The 26,408-nt window shown below is 37.8% G+C and overlaps 1 protein-coding gene across 5 annotated transcripts; it reads right to left on the bottom strand.

The window, feature by feature from the left end:
* Positions 1 to 831: 831 nt before the first annotated feature.
* Positions 832 to 24,926, bottom strand: csnk1a1 (casein kinase 1, alpha 1). 5 transcript variants are annotated; one of them, XM_084132245.1, is made up of 11 exons: positions 24,260 to 24,912; positions 23,800 to 23,906; positions 17,663 to 17,789; positions 16,947 to 17,045; positions 14,611 to 14,694; positions 12,756 to 12,895; positions 10,843 to 10,921; positions 10,383 to 10,457; positions 9,746 to 9,852; positions 9,469 to 9,581; positions 832 to 2,837 (listed from the first exon to the last, which is right to left on the bottom strand). In XM_084132245.1, the coding sequence occupies exons 1-11, from the start codon at positions 24,380 to 24,382 to the stop codon at positions 2,830 to 2,832; spliced, it is 1,062 nt and encodes a 353-aa protein (XP_083988371.1). In that variant the 5' UTR covers positions 24,383 to 24,912; the 3' UTR covers positions 832 to 2,829. The 5 variants fall into 5 exon arrangements, with proteins under 5 accessions (XP_083988371.1, XP_083988369.1, XP_083988372.1 ...); XM_084132243.1 differs by having other exon boundaries at positions 9,433 to 9,581; positions 24,260 to 24,893; XM_084132246.1 differs by lacking the exon at positions 14,611 to 14,694 and having other exon boundaries at positions 9,433 to 9,581; positions 24,260 to 24,926.
* Positions 24,927 to 26,408: the final 1,482 nt, after the last annotated feature.

The raw sequence follows: 26,408 nt of genomic DNA, 5'->3' as shown, positions 1-26,408 counted from the left end.
CATTTTCAATATTCATTGTTCTATAGTTTTTAAACATTTTATCATTGGCAACCGCACCGCAAAATGTATGGATGGACAAATCTAAATATTAATAAAATAAAAATTGCGACAGAGGAATTAGCATTAAGATTAAGTGGTAGCGTGTAGCATGGATTACATTACACAGCTCCAGCAAGCAGTACGGTTTGCGGTCACGTGACTCTGTCAGGACTCCACCTCCATAAACGGACCAGAGGCCCTGGGCAGAGCCTTTAGTGGGCAGCGTCATTCATACTTTATGATTGATGGGAAGGCCATCTTTAAATAATACACTAAACGCTTTACAAAGAAAGTGTTATTTGCAGTAGAAAAGTTAATACTTGATCATATAAGGTAGTAACATTAAAGTAAAAAATAAAAACACATGCTTTTTGTTTAACAGGTTTGTTCGAAGGGCCTTCCTCCTCCCCCCTCCCCGTGAGCAGCAGCTGTTTGGTGCATGTGTTAATCTGAACCCCCGTCCCTCCCCCCCTCTTTTTCCTCAAGTGCCCCATTCGAGTCTAGACTTATTCTCAGCACATTTTAAACCACTTTACAGAATTTAATAACAGGCAAGTTATGACTATGGTTTGATTTGAAACACCTAGAGATGACTAAGAAACAAGTCAGGCAATGCTGCTACCCTGCTGAGATTTAATACAAAGAAATACTTTCTCTATAATTAGTACCACATTAAAGAATAACCCAGTGCTGAATATTAAAAGTGCTGGCATGTGATTCAGGGAAAAAAATAATAACTGAAGCGGTTGTTTCTGTGTTTTGTTGAGAAGCACATTAACCAATTTCCACACCTGCCATTTGAAGCCATTTTAATATTTACAGATATAAATCCTGGATATTTAAAACACCACGGGCACCTAGAACTACCCGTCACCCCCAACAAGAACTGCTTTCCTGGAATACAGCAACACCTTGAGACCATTTCCATAAAGGTGTCTGTTTCAATACTTGAGACAAAATCATTCATCGCTTTACATTTTTTTTGAGAACAAAGCATTGTGGCCTCTTCAATTTTAAACAATTTCATTTTAATTTTCACTTTCAGAAAACAAAAAGAAAAAAAGTTTGATGCCTGTTTGTGTGGTACTTCAACAATTGTGCAGACTTAGAGACAGATACCTGAACAAATGGAATGGGATGGGGAAAATCTATCAGTAATCCAAGTTATGTGCAATCTAGTAAAAGTACAGAGACTGGGACAGCAGTTCTGAGAAGTCATTTTAATTTATTCTGACATGCTAAAAGGGAATAAATTACACTTTTATAGAATGTCCAGCAGTAAAGTTCTTAAAGCTGGTTCTGAGGGACAGTTTGGAGGTAAGGAAAACAACAAAAAGAAAAAGCCAAGTTACTGGTGTGCATTTGTCGTGGCTAAAGGCTGAGGAAAACCAAATGAGGAGAAAAAAAAAAAAAAAAAAAAAAAAAACTGCTCTTGCCTCACAAGACCCAAAATTATATAGAAAAGAAACCCTCCAACATTTTCTTTGCAATAAAAAAGAAAAGAAAATAAGCAAAAGACAGCTACCAAACAGCAGCGAAAAATTGTTGCAGAGAAAGTCCCAGAGATATTTTACAAGAGGATTTGCTTCACCACGGGAAGCAGCAAAAAAAAAAAAAAAAAAACTTTCCCCAAAATGATCAATTCAATACAGGGAAAGACAACTATAAAACTGAAAAAGCATGTTTTTTTCTGATTAAAAAAAAGAAAAGAAAAAAAAAAAAAAAAAAAAGATATATGCATATAAAAATGGTAATGGGAAGGGTGGAGTGAGCACATTTTTCTCTCAAAAACAGAACATTGAGCCTACCATAGCAATTAATTGTACGAATGGTCACTTTCTCAATCAACATTAACATTTTCCAAAGAGAAAAAAAAACCCAGATCATCGATGCATACAATTTTCATCTAAGCAATTAACATACAGGTTTAGTTCAGAGTGATGCCTAATTTGTAATGAATATGATTCTGTGGAGTTTATCCTTTTATTTTTTTAGACTTCAGAATACCAAGTACAATATAGTTAATGCAGTGCTCTAAAGAGAAACCTAGTAGTCACTAGAATGTTTTTTAATCTTCACATTAGAAGCTCTCTAGCACATATCAGCAGGCAGAATCGTAATTACCTTTTTAGAAAAGAAACACAAAACCCAATGTTTGCCTTTTTAATTATTTGGATACATTTGGAAAAAAAACAAAACAAAAAAAAACAGATTTAATCTCAGATGTTTCACTTTGCTTGAGGAAAGGAAAAAAAAAAAAATTGAAGGATGAAAATGTCTCGGTGTCTCCATTCTGACAGAAGTGTCTGGGTTCGTGCCACACTCTGGTGACAAGAGGACGACGAGAAAAGGAAAGGGGGCCAAAACAGCTCTGATGGGCAACCAAGAATTCAGGAAGGACCCCCAAACAGCTTTCCTGAAGGAGAAAACTCGGGAAAATATTGGCATGTGCACAATGATATCCCCATTTTCTACAGTTTTCCATTTCAAAGAAGGAGGGTGTGAAAAGTCTTAAGGGACAGGACAATAGAAAAGGCTACAGCTTCCAACTCCAAGCCTGCTCTGTGTGGATATAGTATATACATACCAATATATAGATATATGCGGAGCATCTTATCTATATATACCGATTACATATATAGTATATGGAACAAAAGTTCTTTAACAGGAAAAAGGTTGCCCACAGTGCCTGGCAGGTTCAGGTGAATTTGATCCTAGATGCCGGGGTGTGATTGGAAGGCAAATCCTGCTACGACCGCTCTGCTCCGCTTCATTACATTGTCTTAATGCTTAGAAACCTGCAAGACAGGGAGACAGATAGATATAGAGGAGAGGGTTAAGAGTTAGCGGATCAGATCTCAATGGGGTTGAGCTATTGTAATCAATGCGGCCAAACCAGTCAAAGCATTATTCAGTCCTGGAAGAGAGAAAGTGCAAAGTCATCAGTCCCTCTCTGCAGTGAAGTCGAGACTTGCTGCAGAGCATCTCAGAAAAACACAGGGGCTCAAAGGGGATAAACTCTTTCATTACAACAGTCCAGGACTTAATATTTACTCACCGTTAAGTCTGAAGGACTGCATAAGAGTAGTCGGGTAGGGGTGTAAAGATTCAAATTACTCACAGTTCAGTTTGTATCACAGTTTAGGGTCATGGTTTTGATACGGTTCAGAATGCAAAATACAAATAAAATAAACAGTGCTTTCCAGGTTTTTCAGGTAAGCAATCAAATGTAAAATAACATTGCACATTTCACAATATAAATTAAAGAATAATCCTTAAAGTTATAAAAGCCATTCAAGTCCAGAGCAGTGAGTGATTTCCTTGTCTTTTGTTGTTTGATTAACATTAAAAACAGACAGCAGGAATATTAGGCTGCTGTCACTTTACCCAATATACTGATACTGTACACATGCGGTCGTCTCTCTTGACCGTTCACTTAAGACATAAACGACTATGCTTGCTAGGATACTCAAGACGGGCATGTGGACAAATTTTGTCCGTTCAAGCGCAAGACTTTAAAGAGAACTTAATATTTGCGTGCCAGTTCTCATTTTTGCGTTTTCTTGCTCTTGAATGTTTACATTGGCAAGGCTTAAAAACACACGCAAAGGAGTTTGCTTTAAACACAGATTGCAACGTGTGCCGTTCAGGTCTTACCAGCGCTCATGCTCTATCAACACCAGGGAGATGACGACGTAAATTACTTGAGTGACTGTCTTGTCCGCACTTTTTTGATCAGCACTGTTGTTACATATTGGGAAGCCAGAATGTGTATCCATCGACAGAAACATACATTAGAGGAACACTTTGTTTTACGCGTTTTCAACAAACCATATTATATACATGTCGTCAAATATGAGATTAACCACGGTGCAAGCGCGTGGGTGGAGAACAGTGCGGTCCGATTTTTTTTTTTTAAGAATCAGAGAACCATTACACCCCTAGTGCTGAGTGTAATTCTGGGACATTTAGGACTTTCACTAATGATACGGCTGTTACACTCATTCATATGCTACTACAGCAGACTGACGACTCAACCATGTCAGCTGCTCCACCGATCAGCCACCCCCACAGTTAAATAAAACCAGCTCGGAGCAAAGCAGCTGTCCTTTCAAGAATCATTCATGTCAAGAGCTAAATGTAAGGAGGAGGCATGACAATATTCCTAAAAAACATGCTAGAGGCCTTAAGCAGTACAAAAAGAGAGATACCATTTAAAGGGATAGCCCATCAAAAATATTAATTTAATTGATGTGCTTCCAAACCTGTATGATTTTCTTCTGCAAAACAAAATTATTTTGAAAAATGTTGTGAACAAAAAACATTGAAGCAGGGTTGGGCATCACTTTTATATTAGCTATTCGAATTCTTATCGATTCCAAAAAGTTAAAGATGGCAAACATTTTTATTCTGTATTTTTGCAAAACATACTGTTGCAGCTGAATAACTAATGAAATGAAAATTGAAAAGACTGTTTGTGAAGCTGTATCATGCTGTACATTTACATGGCAGCTGCTCTCTCTGGATCAGCGGCAGCGCGAACGCAGATTTGAATGTTGCATCTTACTTTGAAAGGTTAACTCAAGTACCTTAAGTCTTTGGTTTAAACAGCTTCATATCGCAAGAGTCAGCAGAGCGCGAGTAGCACGTGTTTTGTCACTACCCATATAAATGAATGAGACCGTTCACATCGGAAGGGTGATGGCTGACCCTCTCATTCATTACCATGGGCAGCGACAAAATATGCGCCGTTCACGTTCTGCTGACACTTGCGATGTGAAGCAGGCATAATAGACAGCAGAATCGCTGTCATTTCAGAATAAGACAGCGTAGCGTGGGTGTTTGAATCGAGATTGCAATATTTTAACGTTTAATCGTGCAGCGGTAATATTTAGCTATGTCTTTTAATATATCTTAATTTACAGATATTTAGAAAAATGTCCCACTTTGTGTTTAACAGAAGAAAGTCAGTCATACAGGTTTTGAACTACAAGAGCAAGTAAATAATTTTCAATTTAGGGTGAACTATCCCTTTAAGTTAATGTTCATTCAACTGCCTGAGAAAATAAGCTTTGATTTGAAAGTGTGATTGCTAACCTCATAAGGAGTTTCAAATCTTGTACATGCAACACCAAACAAAAAACAGACCTTTGACGTATACTGAAATGTTTCCAGCGCAGCACTCTCAACTGTGGTCTGCTTCTAAAAATCAATGTGCTTTTGCCTCAGGCAAACAGAGCACAAAATCAAACAGGATAATATAGACGGAGTAAAATCTAAATGGTCATTTTAATACTACAGCTGCAATAGTATAAATTGTTCATGCTTGGAAAATATATACTAGTTTCCTTGTTTAAAAAAAATATATATATAATAATAATTTTGTTTGTGTATATATATATATATATATATATGACAACTAATAAGATTCAAAAGCAGTCATCACCCATTTAGGTCAATGCTTGTGTCATTTATAACTAATCCACAATGGAAAAATTATCCAAACCAGTTGCCAAGTAACCTGACTGTTAGGTTTGAGCTGCTACTACTTGCTGAGTATGGTTACATTTAGCTACCACAGCCTTGACATTTCTATGGACACTAATGGAACATTTGAGGAGTGGAAAAAAGGGGAAGACAGAGAACAAAATTAAATGCTTGACAAGTTTGCATTCATCAACAGCGAGCAAGTACGCTGACAGAGCACTCTCAGGACAAATCGCACAATAACAGCAGCGCAAGGTCCGAGTCTCCATTGTTGCAGAACTAACAAAGTTGCAGTGGTAACCAAGAAACCAACAATCCCCTGCAAATAAAGTTCTTTCAAGCACAAACACTCATATTCTTGGCTGTGGCTATTCAGTGAATGGATCTAAAGGGACAGTATACTCTAAGCACTCTTCTGAGCCTCTAAGAAGTGTAAATCTTTGAATGGATGGAGTTACCGCAACCCAAATGTCACAATCATATTTCTAAGCAGTGTACATTGTGCATCCTGGCTTTTGAAAGAGGGTTCCAATCAAACTAAAACAGCATGCACAAAGGATTAGGCCAATGCCACCTCATCAGCAAATGCTATTCTTAGACCAGCCATTTTTAACAGCAGTTGTTCTCTGTCTTAATTCAGGATGAACCTCGAGTGTAAAACAGTCTTCCTGCTTTTCACTGTGCATTTATGAACAAAGAACATGACGTGAAATGTTGGATTGAAAAGAAAAAGACTCTAAAAGCCACGTATAACGTCAGAGGAAATAGATCACAAAGCTCAACTGGGAAAAGCTGCCTGCATGGGTTGATGGCACACAGTTGCTATATTAAACCCACCGTCCTCTGTAGCCGTTTAGGCCTGAAGAAAAAAAAAAAAAAATTACATCCCATACACTATTATATAGACGATTACAAGATCAGGCTTTAAGTATCACAACTGCCAGATAGAACATTTCTGATGTATTTTGGAATATATTCCCACAACCTACAAACATATTTGCAAGGTTACATGATAAATCTAGCAGACATCACAAAGTAGTTTAATCAGGTCTGCAGATGTGAAATTTACTAGGGATGCAAGATATATCCGCCACCATATTGGCATCGACCGATGTATGTTCATCGTTATTGGCCCAATAAGAAAATTTGGCGGATGTATTAAAGTCTATTTATGCTTTTTCACTTTTTGAACTTTAGTTAAGAGTGTAATGTTGCTGTTTGAGCATAAAAAGTCCACTCCAAAGGGAGATATTTTATTTAACAGAATACACTTTCCAATAGCTACAACGAACGGCTCATTTGGACTACAACGTGATTTTTCCGGGCTTTATGAAGTCAATGTTCCTCATTTAAATAATCCCCGCCCACAGAATACGCAGAAAAGCGGACATGGCCTGGATGAGCTTGCAGAAACTCATTTGTTTGACCTTCCTAAGGCTTAAGAACTTAGAATGGGTAAAATTTATTTTAAACACTGTTCTTGAACATTATAATCCCGATGTTTATCTGTGTGCTGCACATTTTATGAAGCAGGCTACACACAAAGCTTCTCCTGAAATGGAGCAGTTTCAACTTTGTCAAGAAAATCTGTTTGTGAATGACAACCTGTAAGTATGTCTTATAATTAGAATGGTCAATAGAAGACTACAAATAATATGTTTTGTTGTTGCTACGATTGCCTGCTAGTCAACATTAGTGTTGTTTACTTTAGCTTTTGTAAGCTCTCGCTTTTGAATGCGCCCGTTTTAACACGTTACGGGAAACGCACATCAAAAACGCCATCATGACTAGCATATATATATAACCATATATATATATATATATAAAAATAATATATATATATATATAAAAATAATATATATATATATATATATATATATATATATATATATATATATATATATATATATATATATATATAAATAAATAGGATGAGTTTGGTTAAGTTAATTAACACTGTAGTAGAGTGCTTCAGTTTACTGTGATCATCTATCACTTAAGCACATGCAGCTTAAACAGCAATGCACAACATTAATAACTATGATTGGGCCTGTCATAACAATGAGAACACTACTGTAATAAAACACTGAATTCTTTGGGTTTGGTTGCAGTGTTTCAGAACGTTGTTAGAGCACATCCAGAACAGAAGTTACACATTCTGGCTTGCATGTAATTTAGCTGAAGTTCACTTGTACATTTGCATTTTTTTTGTGCAAATAAAAGTTGTAATATGTTTGTGTTGTATAAAGTGTGATTAATCTCATATAGGATTGTAATCAATTTCGTTAATTAACCCGCTAACAAAGCTTAATAGTTTACAAGCATTGGTTTAGCTCTTCAGCTACAGCACACGCAGGTCAATCTGAATGCATTATTAATAGTAACTAGTAGTTTTATTTCTCATTTTCATCAACAATATGGTTTAGCATCATTTCATTATTGTCTGTGCAGAGGCTATTCCAATTTATTTATCCATGGCACATGCATTGAGTCTTTGTAGGCAAGTAATGTTGTCCAATGACTTGTTTGCATTATTTAGCCATTATTTTATTTTTTGTAAGGCAATAGATTGTTTTATTAAGAAATTTGACCATATGAGTGTCAAATGAATTTAAAAATGTACACCGTTATAAACTACGCTACTGTTACTGTATTACATTGAATTACTGAATTACGTTGAAGTGCTTGTGACACAGCTTTTAAGGTTTTAGTAATTAAGCTTTCCAAAAATTACATAAAAATTTGGATGGATTCATCAGCCGATATATATCAGTTATATAAATATGAAGAATATCGGCTTTCAAATATAAAGAATCATCATATCAGCCTAAATGTTCATATCGGCACATCCCTAAAATTTAGGACTATTTGCCATTTTAAGCGCCTAAGGAAACTCCTAGGTAGAATGATGTAGATGTTTAAAACCACTGAGATGTACCATTAAGAAACACCCTAACGCACGATGCAGCCCAGACCGAATACCGCTGTAGTCCGACTTTAACAGGGCACTAAAGGACACCGCAGTGGAAGAGGAGTGAAAGCAGCTTTTCCACTTAACTGTGCCCTTCTAAGTGTCAAGCCTACTCTGCATTAGATGCACAACAGATTTAGACTACATTAAAGCCTACACCATCTGACCAGGACTACTTATTAATGTAGTGCAAAACATACTCTATATGCTCATTAACATCCCTCATCAACAGTTCTTGCCTTAGGAAACATAAAATGATGGATGGCATCCAGGTCTATATGCCTAGAAAAGGCTATGCATTTTGCTGGAAAGTAGATCCACAACTAGAAATCACAAAAACATCATTGTCGATTCATCATAAGAACATTGAACAGCACACCATTACAGTTCCCTTAACACCAATTATAGAATAGTACAGTAAGAGTCGATGAAGAGAAGTGGAAATGACATGGTCTTGGTTAGTCTGTGGTTAGAAATCACTCCCACATATATATGTTTGTACTGAAGAGACCATTATAAATCAAGACTAACAAGTGTTAGATCCAGGAACAATGATTGGGAGAAATGTGTCAAATAGAGCATCCCATTTGGAAAGGGGTTAATTCAAGGGATGGTTATCTGACATTCACAGAAAAGATTATGAAGCCAACCCTTCGTCCCAGAGAAGAATAGACATTTTTTGGTACAAAGTTAGTAGTCAAATTTCCCAAGGACGTCTTTGCTTTTGCAAAACATACCAATTGAATTTTTTTTTCCTCTCGAGTGGGGTGCATCCTTGAACTAACACCGTTTCTTGGCATTTCGTGTTTCATGAATCTTTTGGGGAGCGAATGTTCCAAATCGACTTGACTTTTTTTTTTTTTTTTTACACAAATGTAAGCAATTGGTGTCTCTGTTTTTGCACTGAAAACGTCGCTTGGCTGTTTGCTACTAACCTTTCATGTTACTCTTGGGTTTGTCAGTTTGCTTGCCTGTGGGGGTTTGTGCCTGTTGCCCCTGTCCCCCTGAGGAGGCCGCTTGCTGTGCTGCTTTCTGCTTCAGCATGGTCCAGTCAAATGTGTAGTCATACTGGTGGTTCAGAGTCCTGGAAGAAATTAAGCAGGAGTGAGTACACCCATTCAAACCATTCACTTAACTTCCGATGTTGCAAAAAAGATTGTGACTGGAAAACAAGTTGTGACTAGGATGCGTCTTGGTGTTTCTGGCCCAGTTGGGAGTGTTGAAGTAATGCAGGAAATTGTCAAGCACCTGAAAAGAATGCGGAAAAGCTGACGCAGGTACATGTAGTCAGGCGCCTCTTCAAACCGCAACCCACGACAGTAGTTCAGGTACATGGCAAATTCTGCTGGGAACCCCTGGAGAAAGAGCCAACTCATGTTACAATAGCACAATATTACAAAACTAGCCAAAGACCATAAATGTCATGTCAATCTAATCTGCTCCTTTTTAAGATGGGGAAATTACCAAATGAAAAAGTGACTTTTTATATCCTGGTATTATAATAAATAGCTGGCACTGTTAACAGGATACGAGCTGTCTGAGTTTACAATCATGTAGAACAGAACAGAAAAGCCTGGGGAGTTATGATCAGAGCTTCAAATAAGCAACTAGATGTTTGATTTGAAAATTGAATCCAAACATAAATTTAAAACATTTATTTATATTCCAAAAAAAAAAAAAAAACTATCCACTATCTAAAAAGCTATCCAAAATGGTATCATACTCGTTATCAGTATTCAGTGTTCTGGATGTAACTAATTTGTATATTTATGGATTAAATCACCACCTTGAAACTGAGCAGATGTTTGTAGCACATATCCAGCAAGCACAGTATGAGAGTAGACCTTTGAAAAGCCTTGCTGTGTGGATGTAGAATTTCACATACCTTACACAACACCTCAACAGGGGTCGACATCTTTTTCTCACTAATCTTCTCATACTTCTGTTTCTTTGTGGCAGCCTGTGGGCAAAAAATTAAACCATTGCACACTATGATCCAGTATCGACGGTTCATCAGTGTGCAATCCCAGTGCTGGGGGCCATAAATAACCCAGCTGTAAGATTTACAGCACTTTTTTAGGCACCACCTGTTGGCCTGTTTCATTCTGTCTAGCAATAATTAGTTCAATGCTTTTCCCTGCACAGTAAAAACGAAAGATGAAACAGCAATATTCAGTCACATTAAGGACAATTCACCTGCTCCAAGTTACATATAGACAGTATTTCTAAAGGTTCACATTTAACATGACCTATATTCAAACCATAAACAGCAGAAAGGTCACTGACATGCTTTTCAAAAAGAAATCCATATAAAAGACATGCTGTGTGCATTTGGTCCTGCTTACCTTTAGTCCCTGCCATGGCAGGCTGGTTCTGTTGAAGTACATCAGCACGTATCCTAGTGACTCCATGTCATCTCGACGACTGTTAAGCCGAAATAAGATTAAGTCAAGCCAAAGGGCTTTTAAGCATGTCTGAGTACAGATCGTTTAAAAAATAAATAAAAAAAAACAATGTTTAAAATGCTAAATTAATGCATAGAATATAAGCAGGGAGTGATTGAGTAAAGCACCCCCTAAATTAACTTGCTGACCACTGACATGCCACTCCTCCAGTAAAGGGCAAGGCAAGCAAAGCCTATCAATCACTTAAGATTGCAAAATGTCAAGATTATGAATTAAAGGTGCTGTGACTTTTTGTAAAAGACTTCAGAGTTGAGGGTTAAGTAAGCTTTTTTCAAAGAAATTCAGCAAGTATGCAAATATAAATGCTGTTCTTTTGAATGTTATATTCATTTAAAAAAGTAACTGCGTACCAGAATGGTGTTCAACATTAAAAAGAAATGTTTCTTGAGCACAAAATCACATTAGAATGATTTCTGAAAGATCATGTGAGAGTGAAGACTGGAGTAATGACTGCTGAAAGTTCAGCTTTGCCATCAAAAGAATAAAATTACACTTAATGCATTAAAATAGAAAATTCAATAAAATTGTAAGAATATTTTCAATATTACAGTTTACTGTATTTGATTAATGCAGCCTTGGTGTGCACAAGGTTCAAAAGTTTTGAAGATTTCAAATGTCTAATTTAATAGATTTTATCCATTACTAATATTATCAGAATAATTTGACAGAAATAACAAATGTAAGCACAATGAGCAAAATTAATAAATTGACAATTATAAATGGAGATGCACTGATTGCAATTTTCTTGGTCGATTCAGATTTGTTTGTAAGTGTGACCTGCAGATACAGATTTTTAACGAATCCGATTTTCTTTCTAAGAACTATAACTGACAGCATATACAAACAAATATCTACTTTTCTTCAATGCAAAATTTTATTTTCATTAAAAATATTAAGTCAGTAATAAAATAAGAACAAATAAACAAATTGCAAACAACAGCACAAATAAATGCAATCGAATAAAGAGATATGAAAAACAGTTTTTCAGGTGGGTCTAATAGTAGGTTGGTGTTCAGATAAGAAATACTACACAAATTATAGTAATTAGTAATCAAAATGTAAAACACTGGATAGTCTTTCATTGTAAAAATTAAATGGAGATTAATGCTTACAATTAAATTTACAAAGTTATTCACAGTCAAGAGCAGAGAGTTATTTTCTGTCTTATTTTCTTGTATTAATATGATAGACAGCAGCAGGAATTTTAGGCTGCTGTTACTTTAAGAGTTTACGCACAGATCTAATATACTGTTACACAACATGCATTATCTTTCTCAACTACTTGAATCCCACAACTGACTGCGTTTAACTGAATACTCTCCAAGACGGGCATTTTGACAATTTGTGTATTTGACCGTTTAAGTGCAGTAAGCCATTAATTGTGGTACTTTAAGCTGCCTCTCAAACAGCTTGTGAGTTGCTACAAGTTAATGCGTGCCACTTTTATAGATCAGTGGAGCGTGCTTTTGATTTGAGCATGAAACCTGCGGGAATTAGTACAATTATGCGCAATACAAGCACTATTTAACAGGGCGAACGAGACAAGTGAGTGAGAGGAGTCACTTCAAGTGAGTGTCATTTCTCCCGTTGGAAAGAAGAGCGAGAATGCTCAGCTGACGCTATTGCCTGTGCCGCTGGCAACAAAACAGACTGGGTCGGAATCGGAAAGACGTGAGACTGACCGGTCGTTCACCGATCCAGGACGAGAATGCGGAAAATCGGCTGATTCCGGTCTCTGGACGGTCGATCGGTGCATCTCTACATATAAAGGATGTTTAGGCAGGATCGCTCACCTCTGCTCGATGCCCAAGTGTGCGTTGATGCTGGCATAGCGAGCTGTGCCTGTGAGATTTTTGTCTTCTCTGTAGGGTATGTGCTGTCGTGTCCTGTTGTCTCGGTATTTTTTGGCCAGACCAAAGTCGATGAGGAACAACTAAATAAATAAAAGTAAAAAGAGAAGCACAAACACTGACACTTAATTTTTAGAACTGACTGTAAACAAGAAAAATCACTTGATTCCGCAAAATCATCTTAAATTTTCTTCCAACTTCCTTCAGTGTGCTCTCTGCCCTATTACCTGGAGCTCAGAACAAAAACATGACATCCACCGGCTGTAGTCAATGAAGCAATGGGGTCAGAGTCTACAACACAAATTAAGCTGACTGGGAAAGGAAACACACCCTTTATCCAAGCAGCGATGTAAGAGTCAGCTCTAAGAGCCTGTCATTGACTAAAAAAAAAAAAAAAATCATTCTCATTAGTGGAAAGCCAGTCAGATCCAGTGTCCAACACACACCTACAGGCCGCAGTCCCTGCAAGAGTGCCTCACCCAACTGGTTTTTCACTGAGGTAGCAGCCATATTGTAACGCATCCACTCAGCCGTGCCACTGTTTGCTTGGCTCAACTAGGGATTTGAAAAGTATTTCCTCGTCAAGGCAATTAGTTATGCCAACCATGCAATTCCACTTAGACCTTTCTATTTGGTCAAGTCAGGAGAAAAGAGGTACACACAACCAAGGCTTACTATAGATCCAAAAAAAACCATTGATTTACACCTTGTTCAACTTTTTTTTAAATGTGTAAAAACAATACCCTGAAAACAAGTGTAGCAGACACCTAAAAGAGTACCCCCAGCAATGGAAAACAAATTAGACTTAATGTATCAGCAACCCATGATGCTTAACAATAAAGAGGATGCATTAAATAAGTGTTTTTGGCAAAAATGATTTAAACATTCAAATTATGTAAGATTCCTTCTCCTCTGAAATAGTCCAAAGTACAAGTACTTAACCATCACTGTGAAAACCCACGCAAACATTTAATATTTTGCTATTTTAACTGCCTGTCAGTGCTCTGTAGAGGACTACAAATAGCTGTTATGCCCAAAGACAATCTATGACTTCAGGCGCTGAGAACTTATGTTTTATTCTATTTTATTTATCTGAATTCAACATTTAACTAAGCATCAGCACATAACTCAGGACATGAACACATGTAACAATTTAAGCAGCAGTTTAAAAAGCAAGTGTTTAAAGGTCAACCCTGTCAATTCCAGGACAGCTTTCATGTGGCTTGTTGTGCAAATGGTTGCAAGCTAGGCAACATTCTGACAGCATAGTCCAATGTTAGATGGCTGGATCAGGAAACAAAAGCACTGCTAATAAACTGAAAGATGTGTTCTGCAACAAGAACAAGCACCCAATGCAGTGAAACTAGGCCAATCAAATTATTCTGTCAAAAAGACTTTGATTACAAATCACAAGAGCACTGGGCATTGTCTACCTCCAACTAATTTAAAAGCAAAAAAGTAAATTCTCCTACACCAAATACATCATTAGCACTGATAAAGTAAGGGAATAGGATAAAGTAAGGGAATATTATGATATGACAGAATTTTATAACTGACTAGGAATGAGAACAATCATCCTATTTTCGCTCGAAGTGACAAGTCCTTCACCTGCCTGTACAGAGATCTGGATTAGGAGTTTAATCTCTAGTTCTGTTTAGCATGTGTGTCTGGTTTAATGCCAACAAACGTTAATGGTTATTGTTGAAAATCAAAATTAAATGGGATAAAGAACTCCAAAAGGAAAAAAATAAATAAAATCAAAACAATTTTGGGCGATTAGGTGGTTGTGGTTTCAGACCTGGTTTAATCCTGAGAAAGATGGATCCTGAGAAGAACTAACAGCCAAGCTTCTTTTCCTCTTCCCCACTGGAGATTCTAAACACTGAACAGACAATAGAGGGTGCAGTGCATCAAACAGTATTGCTGACAACCGCACACGGCCAGCGCAGACAGGCAACACCAAGGCTCAGAAAAAGAACGCGAGGAGGAGCAGAGGGAGGGGAAGAGAAAGCCTAAGGCAATCTTCAACCACCAGCAAGCTTCCTAGCTCAAACTCAGGAGGCTCTGCTAATGGCAGACATCTTCCCATAAGCACAGGCTCAGATAATACCGATAGTTGTTTTTATTTCAGACCATATAATGCAGGGCCGGCCGGCTTGCCTCATCGGTTCTTGAGCCACAGAGGCAAACTGTACATGGCACCTCTGGCCGCCCAGCCCAGTGTTCTTCATGTCATCTATACCAATTGTCCCCAAGCCTGATTCTCTTTTTTGACTTTGCCAAGGCTTTATCCATAAACATTCGGCAGCATTTAACGCTAGCTGTGCCATACAGTACTTAACAGCTAAGCCCACCTTAGCATGAGGCGAACAAGACAAATGGCACAACTAGGGTTAAGAAGGGCAAACTCTAAAGGCCATTCACTACAATGGGCACTTGTTTTAAAATTAGGCATGAGAAGCTTTGAGAACAAATGCAACCAACCAAAACCGCCCCACGCCTTTAAACTCCTGTGAATGATAAATAGTGCATTTTGTGTTTAACAGATCATTGGACCACCTACAGTAAGGAAGAGGCTAGAATACTTTGGCATGTGGAGAGGCCAAATCAGGTAGGGATCATTAAATAATGCATGCAGTTTAAGAGGTGCATGACTTAACCTGCATGTTACTGCAAAAAAATAAAATAAAATAAATGTTTTAGTATAGTTACAAAAGACAAGATGGGACAGCTTCGGTGGAAGTGACATTGAAGAGTTCAATAGAGCAGCCCAGGGTAAAGCAACAAAACAAGCCATTAGTTTACAATGGTGCCAAGCTGAGAACGGTTATCCACAATGTGACAGGAGAGTGGGGGAGTGTGCGAGGAGATCATTTCAAACTTTCTGCAAAGCATAGTGCTTTTAAACACGGGAATATTTGGATCTGAACCTTCTAAGTAAATCTAGGAAATTATCACTGCATGAAACATTAACAATTCTCTTGAACACTTCCATTTTTAGATTTACTCTTGTGTTGAACTGATGTCACATGTTGACCTGCACCATTCTTGGTCAAGACATGTCCAAATGCTTTACTCTTTCCCCAAGTTAACAGTGTTATTCTTGAAAAAAAGTTTTACTGGAGGCTGGATCAAGAGTGGTATTGATCGTATGAGGGATATAAGCAGAGAGCAGTGGATAAAGCTAGCTGATAGGCCTTTTGATTCCTCACCAAAGGACAGTGGGGTTTGCAAAGCAATAGCTAAATCAGATCTTCATATTGGCTGAGTACACTGCACTTCTTAACTATGATTTTTTTTCCAGGGTGGATGTCGACAGCTACACATCCAAAAGCAGAGCGTGTGCATCCAGTTTTAGTGAAAAAGGTGACGATTTCATGTGTATGTATAAAAATAAAAGCTTGAGGCTGGCATTCACACAGACACACAATGGTAAACATTTATTCCAGACAGCACTGCCAAAAATGGTAATACAGGCTTCACTGAAGTACCAAAATGTACCAGAATTTGTAGTGGAAACTGATCTGAACTGTTAGACGACCATCAGAGCTGGAAGGTCATTGTTTTATTTAGCAGATGATGCTTTAACTTTGCCAAATGTTGCCTGTCTGCAAGGGCTCAAAAATTACGAGTTATCTGAAACAAAATACAAATCAGGCAACTTCTGTACATTTGAATAGAGAAAAATAAAACTGTGCAAAGCACTTCAAAGGCTCTAAGTCGGAGGGAGAAAAATAAAACAACCACAACAAGTCACATATCATGCACAAGTTCCATTTGAGGAGTGAAAGACATACAATCCATGTCCACAGATGTCCACAGCCCAACCGTCAGGTGATTCTCAAACCATCAATAAGTTAAGCTGTAAACATTGTGTCTAAGGACTCACTGCGGTTTTATTAATCTGATCCTAAGAATTTCCCACTAAATATTCTTTGTACAACCCAGCCATCCCGAATCAGCAGAGCGACATCAAACGTAAATATCACAGGCTCTCAAGCCAGTGTTCGTCCATGAGAAAGTCTCAATGTAACAGGAAACCTTAGTGATCTGCAGTTTTATTTGCAGTCAATCCTCCATGTCACTTTTAAATCAGACTGTCTTTCTCTAAATAAGGAAATGTTGAAAGTTTACCTTATTACAGTGACGGCCAATACCCATTAAAAAGTTGTCTGGCTTGATATCTCTGTGGATGAAATTTTTCGTGTGCACATATTCGATTCTGCTGATCATCTGTGAAAGCAAAACAACCAGGTTAAGATCATGCCACAGGACCATTCAATGTTTGTTATTATGACCCCTTATTTACACTGCACACGTCTGCGGCACATTACGGCTCCGACACGGCCACCGGAGCTGAGAGCAGCCACTCTAAAAAATGCTTGTTAATACCAGCCGTGCCGCTGCACGTCCCAGAAGTCTATGTTGGACGGACGCCGCATCCAATCCACACAGGCACTGTATGTGAAATATAGATACAAGATAATTGAGGACGTACTTTAAACGACTAAAGTACTATTAAATTTGTATTAAATACCGATTTATTAAATTTGTATTAAATTTGTCTGTAGGCCACAGCTCAACAAAGTAGGGCATAGCAATAAACAATAACACCCGACAAAACAACCAATTCGCCAACTAACCCATGGTACAACACCAAAAATCAAGAAAAACAACGTTGGACAGGCAAATCTCGTCGTCTCGCGAATCCACTTCGCTTTTGAAATGCTCCTGGTGTGAGTTGGCACCGCGTGGAGGACGGAACAAAACCTTGTCGGATTTGTAACGCGCCGCAGACGTGTGCAGTATAAATGAGAGGTATGCCAGGTAGCCAGTTAACCAATCATTACCTGATCTGCAAGCATTAGGACAGTTTTCATTGTGAATCTGCGGGAACAGAAGTTAAAGAGATCCTCCAGACTTGGCCCCAGCAGGTCCATCACTAGGACATTATAGTCCTTTTCTTGGCCATACCACCTGAAAAACAGCATCACATATCAATAAACACCAGCAGATGACACTCAAGACTGCATGACAATCATTACAAAAGCAATAAAATTATGAAAAGCTGTGCTTCTCTTAAAAAGAGCTGATCCTTCAAGTCAATTCAGTGATGCATGAAACTTTGCTCAAGTTTACAAGATGAGATTTAAGCACAAGAAAATTACAATTAAATTAGGGCTGGGGGAATTAACATGTTAATCTTTGCAATTAATTTGAGATGTTTAACACATTAAAAAAAATAACTTATAGCAGCACTTTTTTTGCCTCGTTTTAATGACTTCCTGTTGCGGCTGCTATTGTGAGTGTGCCGAACCAAGTCACCCTGTCATGATGGAGAATGACAAGGATGGAGTTTTAGGAGGAATGTTTGCATTTAAAAAGTTGCCTGATGGCACGTTTGCCAAAACAAAGATGCTGTGTACAATTTGCAAAGCTGAATTCAAATACCATAGAAGCAATTCATCTTTAATATACCATTTAAAAGCAAAGCACCCAGGTGCTAGCAACATAACTAGCGAGGCTACAGGAGGGCCTCGCCAATCCACGTTACTCCAGTATATATTTATAATGTTGTTGCACGCATTTTATTTGATGGGAACAACTACTCTGTGGTTCTGAGGAGAGTCTGTTTACAGTTCACAAGATGTCATTAAAATATTATTTAAAATATACTTCCTTTGTGTTTAATTTAATTAGGTGATTCCACGTTTAAATATTGATGATTATAAGCTTGGGGGAAAATGCAATTAATCACAGCAAATTGTGCGATTAATTAGTTAATTTCTTTTAATCGATTCCCAGCCCTAAATTAAATTAAAACAGTTCAAACTGAACATAGCTGACAAAGTTATATTCAGACAATAAAGCATGAATCTTATCAGTTAAGGAAGTGCCAGAGTTATAAGGCACACCCTGTGGACAATGGCATCTAATATATCCAGCTTGGTGACATGACTGTGTAGCTTCCACAGTAACAACTATATAACATGTTACACTAGTCTTTAACCAACCACTTTAGACACTTCTAACATGGATGGGCCCCTCAGGACAAAAAAAGTAGAGTATTAGGGCAATGCTTAAATAGTTTATGGCAAAAGCCTGCACAGAATCAACCAAGTGCCTCTTAAAAATATTTGTGAAGCTTCAACAACATGGACTCTGATACACAGCTCAGCAGGTGGAGGTTCAAAAGAGTCGCACATTCAGCGAACACATTGCTACAGCAGTCGCCAAGCAACCATCATGCAAGAGGGTCTCCTAAACAAAGAGGTATTGTGGAGATAAGGTGCAGCAGTAGACTAGTGTCCATTTGGCCGACTATGCCAGCAAACCAACATCTACCATTTCACAAAGACAATACAAAATGTACTTTGGACCATAAACTAGTTTCTAATCCGTGCGATGCTTATATGTGGGGCCTGCTTACACCTGGTCACTTCATGCGTTTTTACTGATTGTTAAAACGGTTCCACTTAGCCACATAAGTGTCTCCTCAAAACGAATATAAATATGATCTGTACGATGCGCTGCATTTTATTTATCGTCAGCTAATTTCAAGATCAAAGACTGCAATGTGGAAGAAAGCAGCATCAGCACTGGTAAGATCACTTAGTCTCACTACTTTTAATGAATATGATTGTGTTTTGAGCATCTGAAACTTACTTTCAGTTTCATTAGCGGCAGTTTGCACATTGCTTGATGCATTGGCTATTCATCTGCGGTGATGCGTGCTGCAGTAGCGCTGTCTTATCTGGCTATAGCATGTCGAAGTCTATATCACGCTCACGTGTATTTAACATTTCGGGAGGAGTAAAACTTACATATGTGGTTTCAACAACCAGATGCATTTACACTTGTCCAGATTCGTCTCAGATGCATCTCCTGAAGTGGCTTGAGTGATCGGATTTAAATACGTCTCGAACGCATTTTGGAGGGCGCATACACCTGGTCCTTTCACAATCAGATAGCTATCCCATCACAGAAAACGCATGAAGTGACCAGGTGTAAACAGGCCCTAGGATGCAATCGCATCCATGCTAACCGCTCATAAAATCAGTGAACACAGTTTTGCTAATATTCAGTTTTAGGCATTTTTTAGGATAATTTACAAATGTGTATGTATTTTTCTTAGTGACACCTAGAATACAAAAGCAAAAACAGAAATAGTGAAGATTAGGAAAGTCGTCCCATAAGTTAAAAAGAAAAATACTATAATGTATACTACAAGCATAACTTTTTTCTTTGTTTTAAACCTCATGTTTAACAAGTATACTGTTATTCACAGTGGTTACAGAAGTTCATAGCAACAGTAATCTCTTGCTTGCGGAAACTACTTGCCTCTCTGTGGGACACTCATTTCCTCTTTTCAAAGCAAAACTAAGGGGGAAACTTAAAACATTGTAGTTCGCCTGAACATTTTAAATTCAAACAAGGCAGTTTATTAATCGCACAGAGGTGTTGGTGTAAAAGTATATGTTCAAATAAAGTGCAGAGACACTTTCTTGTGATCGAGCTTGCATAAAAGACTTTGAAGAGCACACAAAGCTCTTTTCTTTCATTAGCAAAGGCAGTGTGTGGTTTTAGGGAGTGTGGGGGAGGGGGATCTTGCATGACAGGTTTTCCCAGCTCTAGTAACCAGTGACTGAAACCAGTACTTTTACACATCGTTTCTGCTGGAAAGCAAGAGTAAACAGAGGGGAAGTTTAATATGCTATGCTTTTTAGTTATAACTAATGGCTGCCTCTATGGTCTTGTCCTTAAAGTGTTAGGTAAATCCATCCAACCGTTACAGGGGTTACCTAACTCTTAACTGCACAGGGTTAAATAAGCTAAGGTCTAAGAGTTCCGATTTCTAATCAGCCAAGCTGCTGTCAGCATGAGATGCCATAGAAATAGACACCTAAATGTAATCTGTAATGGCAGTTCATTGATGGCAAAGGCAGGGCATTCGTATTAATACTACTATTACCTAGGGAAACCTTCTGCCGGCTGGATTAGTTTACTAAATGATATATTACGGTCTACAGTGAAATAAGAAACTAATGCCCAACAAAAACCATGGCTGGTGAAGCATTTATGACAACTTAAGAAAAGAAACCGCAGTTAACAGCAAACAAGTTGGTATGAAATGTTGCAAGAAATTAAGGTGCTGTTACATTTACCGTTGTTCAGTGAACTTTCATAGACAAAATTGTCATTTTAATAGAAATTAAAGGGTTAGTTCGCCCAAAAATGAAAATTGTCATCATTTCCTCACCCTCATGTTGTTCCAAACCCATAAGAATTTCATTCATCTCCAGAACACAAATGAAGATATTTTAATCAAATCTGAGCCAGTTCTGTCCCTCCATTGACAGCTTTGCAACAACCACTTTGACGCTTCAAAAAGTTCATAAAGAGATCGTTAAACAAATCCATTTGAAAAGAGTGGTTAAGTCAATTTTCTGAAGAGACAATTACTTTATGATGAACAGACTGAATTTAGGTTTTTATTCATGTCCAAAGATGAAGGAAATTCAAAAAGAAATTGTGCACACATCCAAAAAAACTTTTGGCAGGTGCTCGATCAAATGAAGCATCAAACTCAAAATGAGTTTCACACAAAGGGTCTTCGTCAGGCCTAATGAAGACACTTTGGGTCGAAACGTTGTTCATTTTAATAAATCCTTGGAAGCAGAAGTGGCAGTGCGCCGAATCTTGGGGTTTTTTTGACAAAGATGAAGGAAAGTCATGCTGGTTTGGAACGACATTAGGGTGAGCAAATGACAATTTATATTTTTGGGTGACCTAACCCTTTAAAGCAATTAGCAAATAAATGCAAGGGCAAAACATTTCCCCACACAGATTTGGCCATGCAAATCATTGTGGAAAACACTCTTCATGATAGAAATATTAACCATGATAATTATATATTTTAATAGAAATATATTTATAGAAATATTTATTGAAATATTCAATAAATCAATATTGTGATAAAGGTCACACATTGTCACGTTTGTGCCTCCAGGTAATAACAGCCTTTTCCATCGACTATGCCTGCAATAAAGTTACATTTTAATGCATAAATACCACAGTAATTCAGCTTGAGAGAGCCAAGAGGGGAAGGTTCAGAAGATTAAAGCCCTTTTTGGACGGGATTAACTCTACAAGGGTAGATGGAGTAATGTAATTTTACCACAGGACATCTGTAATAATAATGGCCAATTCGCACAGGACAAGATATCTCAGTAAAACTAACAGAAGTGGGAAGGGTAACTCGATTTGCACACCGCCATCACCCTCCTGACGTCATGTACGCATTACGTTGCTTCCTGATATGACTTGCGCAAACACATAACCTATAAAACAGTTATGTCCGGTCGAACGATGTATTAACTTCAGATTGGATTATGTTGGTAATAGGCACTTACCTAACGCTAAAAGATGTTTCGTGCTTTCGATCGTTTTGATCTGAATGGTAGCCTATGTGGGAAACACTTGAGTTTTGCCACAGACTTGACGTCCCACCGCCTAGAACGCAACTGAATGCTTTTTCAAGCGCCTCCATACTTGAAAAACCACGGAAAATTACTTTTGAAAAAGGAATATTTACGTACATATTTATAGCGGGTCTATTCGCACAGGATTAGTATTGCCTGAGGTCATTTTTCCAGAAGGTAAAAGTCGCTGTGATCTTTACTGACATTGTCTGCAATGATTACTTAGATGGCACATTCGGACGGGACTAAAATCACTGAGAAGCACTGGTGATAATTACTTTACCCCACCTCTCCATGTTAAACTAATCCTGTCCAAATAGGGCTTAAGACATCTGTCTGGGTGCCAGGGTAATTAACATGAAAATAACTGACACATTGCTTTTATTTTAAATTTTAAACTTGTAGCCGATCTTCCATGAAAATGCCATGTAACACAGGCCTATCACAACATCTACCTCAGGGTTGGTAACCTTCTTACAGCAAACTACCATGTTACTTTAAGACAAAAATGATTTATGCCAAGTTATTAGATCGGAGTAGATTTATGAAAGATTAGGCCTCAGCCTCTCAAATGTCCCAGGATAAGGGTTAAAATTAGTTAATATATGACAATACCAAGAGATTATAAAAGCCCAACATAATTACACAAGGAAACAGCTAAGTAAAATCATTAAACTCAACCACCAATAAACTTTAACCTGTAGGGAAATTCTGCACTCAGAATGTGAAACGTGTGACGTCATTTACCTTCAACGATAACATCCAAATCAGAAAACGTGTCAGAAGAATACGTGACAACCTCTACCCATTTTGTGTGAAACCAAAACAGTCACTATGTTTATTCAAATATACATCTATAATCAGTTATTGAAAGCCTCCCATCAAAGATGAGCTCTTTTATACAATTATAAATGTGTTCTAAAACTAATAGCAGCGCTCGTTTGGCTCAGTCACCTTGAGAAGAGAGTAGCAGTCGCACTAGGCCCTGAAACTTGTTTTCCCTCATCCGCCATTTTCTGATCGAGAGGGAGGACATGTTGAACAAACACAACAAAAGAGCAGCAGCCATTTCCCACTCGCTCATTACTCATTACTCAGCAACGCACAAACACACACTTCGCGATCAAATCTCATTCATTACACTATAATATTATACATTATACAGAACACAATGTTTATAAAGGCACATTTCACCACAGTTTTCATAGAAACGCTAGTGCTAATGACCGGGCTAGTTAGCATGTCGACGACACTATCGTAAGTAAAAAACGATAAAGAAAAAGTATATATACAGAATTATATGATCTAATAAGGAAAGTATTATGCGTTGAGGTAGATATGATACGTAGATGGATGTGCAAGTTAGCTACTTTGTACTCGACCCGTTACTTTCGATCTCATGCTAACGTTAGTCTTTAAACCAGATAAAACTAACGTAGTCCAGCTAAGTTACCCCATCTAATTAAAACTGATAATAATTTCACGTATAAGACATCTGTGCTCACCTGATGTGTGGGATCCCGACTCCTCCCTGGAGAATTTTGTACAACTTGCTTTCATATAGGAGTTGAGGGTGTCTGGCTTTCTGTGATTCCAATTTCACAGCTACCTCCTGAAAATATTCAAAATTAAGTTATATTATATATCTGCCAATAGTTATATTTATCTACATACAGATGATTTACAGAGCACTAGAATTTGGTTCAGTATTTGAGAGCACATTATTTTATTACTTGTTCTGGGAAACCGCAATGAAACATCGTTGATTGACTTCCCACAAACAGTAACGTTAAAGCCTCTAAGTCATTTAAATATTGTAATCTTTCAATACTATGTTTTTCGGTGGTCATATGAAGTACGTTCAGGTAATCAGATGTGATGAGCTGGACATATATATATATAAACCCCTCAATCTTCTTATCCAAGTCATTCAGCACATGAATTAAACATCCATTTCATCTTTACCTCGCCATTTGTGATGTTGATTGCCAAATAAATGTCACCGAAGGATCCGGATCCGATTTTACGAACGAGCTTGTATTTTCCACCGACTATAAACTCGGCTTTAGAGCCACTGCTGCTGGCCATGTCCTAAAATCCGAGAGTTACTCTGAAACTGTGTGAACGGGTGAGGTTTTCAGTCTTCTTCAATCCAGTAGAAACAATGCTAGCTCGCCTAAAACGGGTCTCACTAGCTGTGTCCTTAACTCACAACGCCGAAAAGAAGATGATAACGGACATTGGTTTCAATAGGAGTTTTGTTGCCTCGACATTTAAGTAAAAAACAAAGCTATTTCCCCTGAGGTTGAGGATGTTTTTTTCTCTTGAGCAATTCCCCGAATAGCTGACTAGCAGCTTAGCCTGAAAGGACACGGAGGAGTCGATGTCCTCGACGCTCTCTTCGAATCACCTCGCTGTGAGGGGCGATTTTTCTTCTTAAAGAAGCGCTTTCCCGCTTATTCGAACGTACATCAAGGCAACCGACGTTTTAATGTTGAAGAAATTATGTGAGTCGCTGCTTTCTCTTCAAAGCGCAACCCACTCAATTCGCCATCTTGTCCGTCTCGGGATGAACAGATTCTGCTGATCTGAGGAGAGGAGCGAGACCGCGCTAAAGCGCGCCGCCGCGGGCAGGGGAGGGGTTCACGCGTGATGTCAGCGAGGCTGCGGGAATGCGCGGTGAGAAACACGAGGGCGCGCAGGAGAATTTAGTGATGTTTATTGTAAAGTCAGTGCCCTGCTTATGTTCTTTTAAATTAAGGGAGCTGCTTTATATATATATATAATAAAGAATTATGACACAGACATTATTACAACTTTTGGTCTGGTAATATGCATTATAATATAATATTGTATATTTAAATATGAATATTAATATATTTATGTCTATTTAAGCATCTTATTAGAGGCCTTTATATGTGTGTCGTTGGCACCAAGAAAATAGTTCACACGTTCACACATGTTCAATATTTACACGTCTCGCGATGACTGTGCACTAACGCGCGTTGATGACCTGCGCTTCATAGTTCACTGATGCCACCTAGTGAGATTGAATGAGATATGCCAAAAAGCCATAGTTCATCACAAAAGTAAATGCAGTCGTCATGTGCTGCTCACCGCCTCACCCTCATGATTTTTCAACCCTGTATGACTTTCTTTCTTACGGAACACAAAAAGAGATTTTAAGGCAGAGCGACTCAGTTACCATTAGTTTTTTGTTATGAAAAAAAGAGATGACATTAAAATAATGGTTACTTTGACGAACCATTCTTAAATTCTGCTAAACATCCCTTCAAGTCATAAAAGTTTGGAACAACATGAGAGAGTGAGTATGATTTTGGATGAACTACGCCTTTAAAGGTTTCTCACAATGAAGTTACTGCACACGTCCCTCTTAATTATAGGCTCGTTTTAGTTCTGTTTGACTACTCATCAAACTGATGAATTATTAGCTAATCTCCTGATTGAAGGTTTCCAGACAAGTTGGACAACATAAGATTTACTTATCATAACTCACTATAAAAAGCACATTCATTAAACAAAAGCTTCTCTAAATTGATAGGAGGCCATCAACAACAACAACAAAAAGCAAATGAGTTATGACTCGATTTGTGAATCCCATGCAGATTTTGAAAACAGGACCGTAAAATGAAAAACAGACATATTAAAAATTTAAAATAACTGTTTTCTTTTAATATATTTTAAAATGTATTCATGGCAAAGATGAATTTTCAGCATCATTACTCAAGTCCAGTCTACAGTGTCGCATGATTCTTCAGAAATCATTCTAATAGGCTGATTTGCTCCTCAAGAAAAATATTCAGGAAATGTTTGTTTTCCAAATTTGAATGAGCTTCATATATGTAGTCATGCTTTATTTTGCCGATGGCCTTATACATTTTGGAATGCTGTTCTTTTGAACTTTCTGTTCATCAAAGAAATGTGGATCAAAATACATGCATCACAGTTTCCACGAAAACAATTAACAAGCCATAATTTTCTGCAACAAACATTTTGAGATTTAATGAAGTTAGACATCATGTTTGTTACATGATACCTTTATTTAGACCTCTGATTATCCAGCTCTGCTCCTCTCATGGACAAGATGGATTTT

The sequence above is a fragment of the Abramis brama genome (assembly GCF_963993115.1).
Source record: "Abramis brama genome assembly, chromosome: 13".
In the NCBI taxonomy this organism is placed as follows: Eukaryota; Metazoa; Chordata; class Actinopteri; order Cypriniformes; family Leuciscidae; genus Abramis; species Abramis brama.
Note: the sequence above shows the minus strand (reverse complement) of the source record. Positions and strands in the feature narration are given on the sequence as shown.

Excerpts from the sequence above, each read along its gene's own strand:
- csnk1a1 (XM_084132243.1), bottom strand. The coding sequence starts at position 24,382 with ATGGCCAGCAGCAGTGGCTCTAAAGCCGAGTTTATAGTCGGTGGAAAA. Across the intron at positions 10,458-10,842 it reads TGCCATGGCAGGGACTAAAG|GCTGCCACAAAGAAACAGAA; the intron begins GTAAGCAGGACC and ends TTTTGCCCACAG. Across the intron at positions 9,582-9,745 it reads CTTTTCCGCATTCTTTTCAG|GACTCTGAACCACCAGTATG; the intron begins GTGCTTGACAAT and ends AATTTCTTCCAG.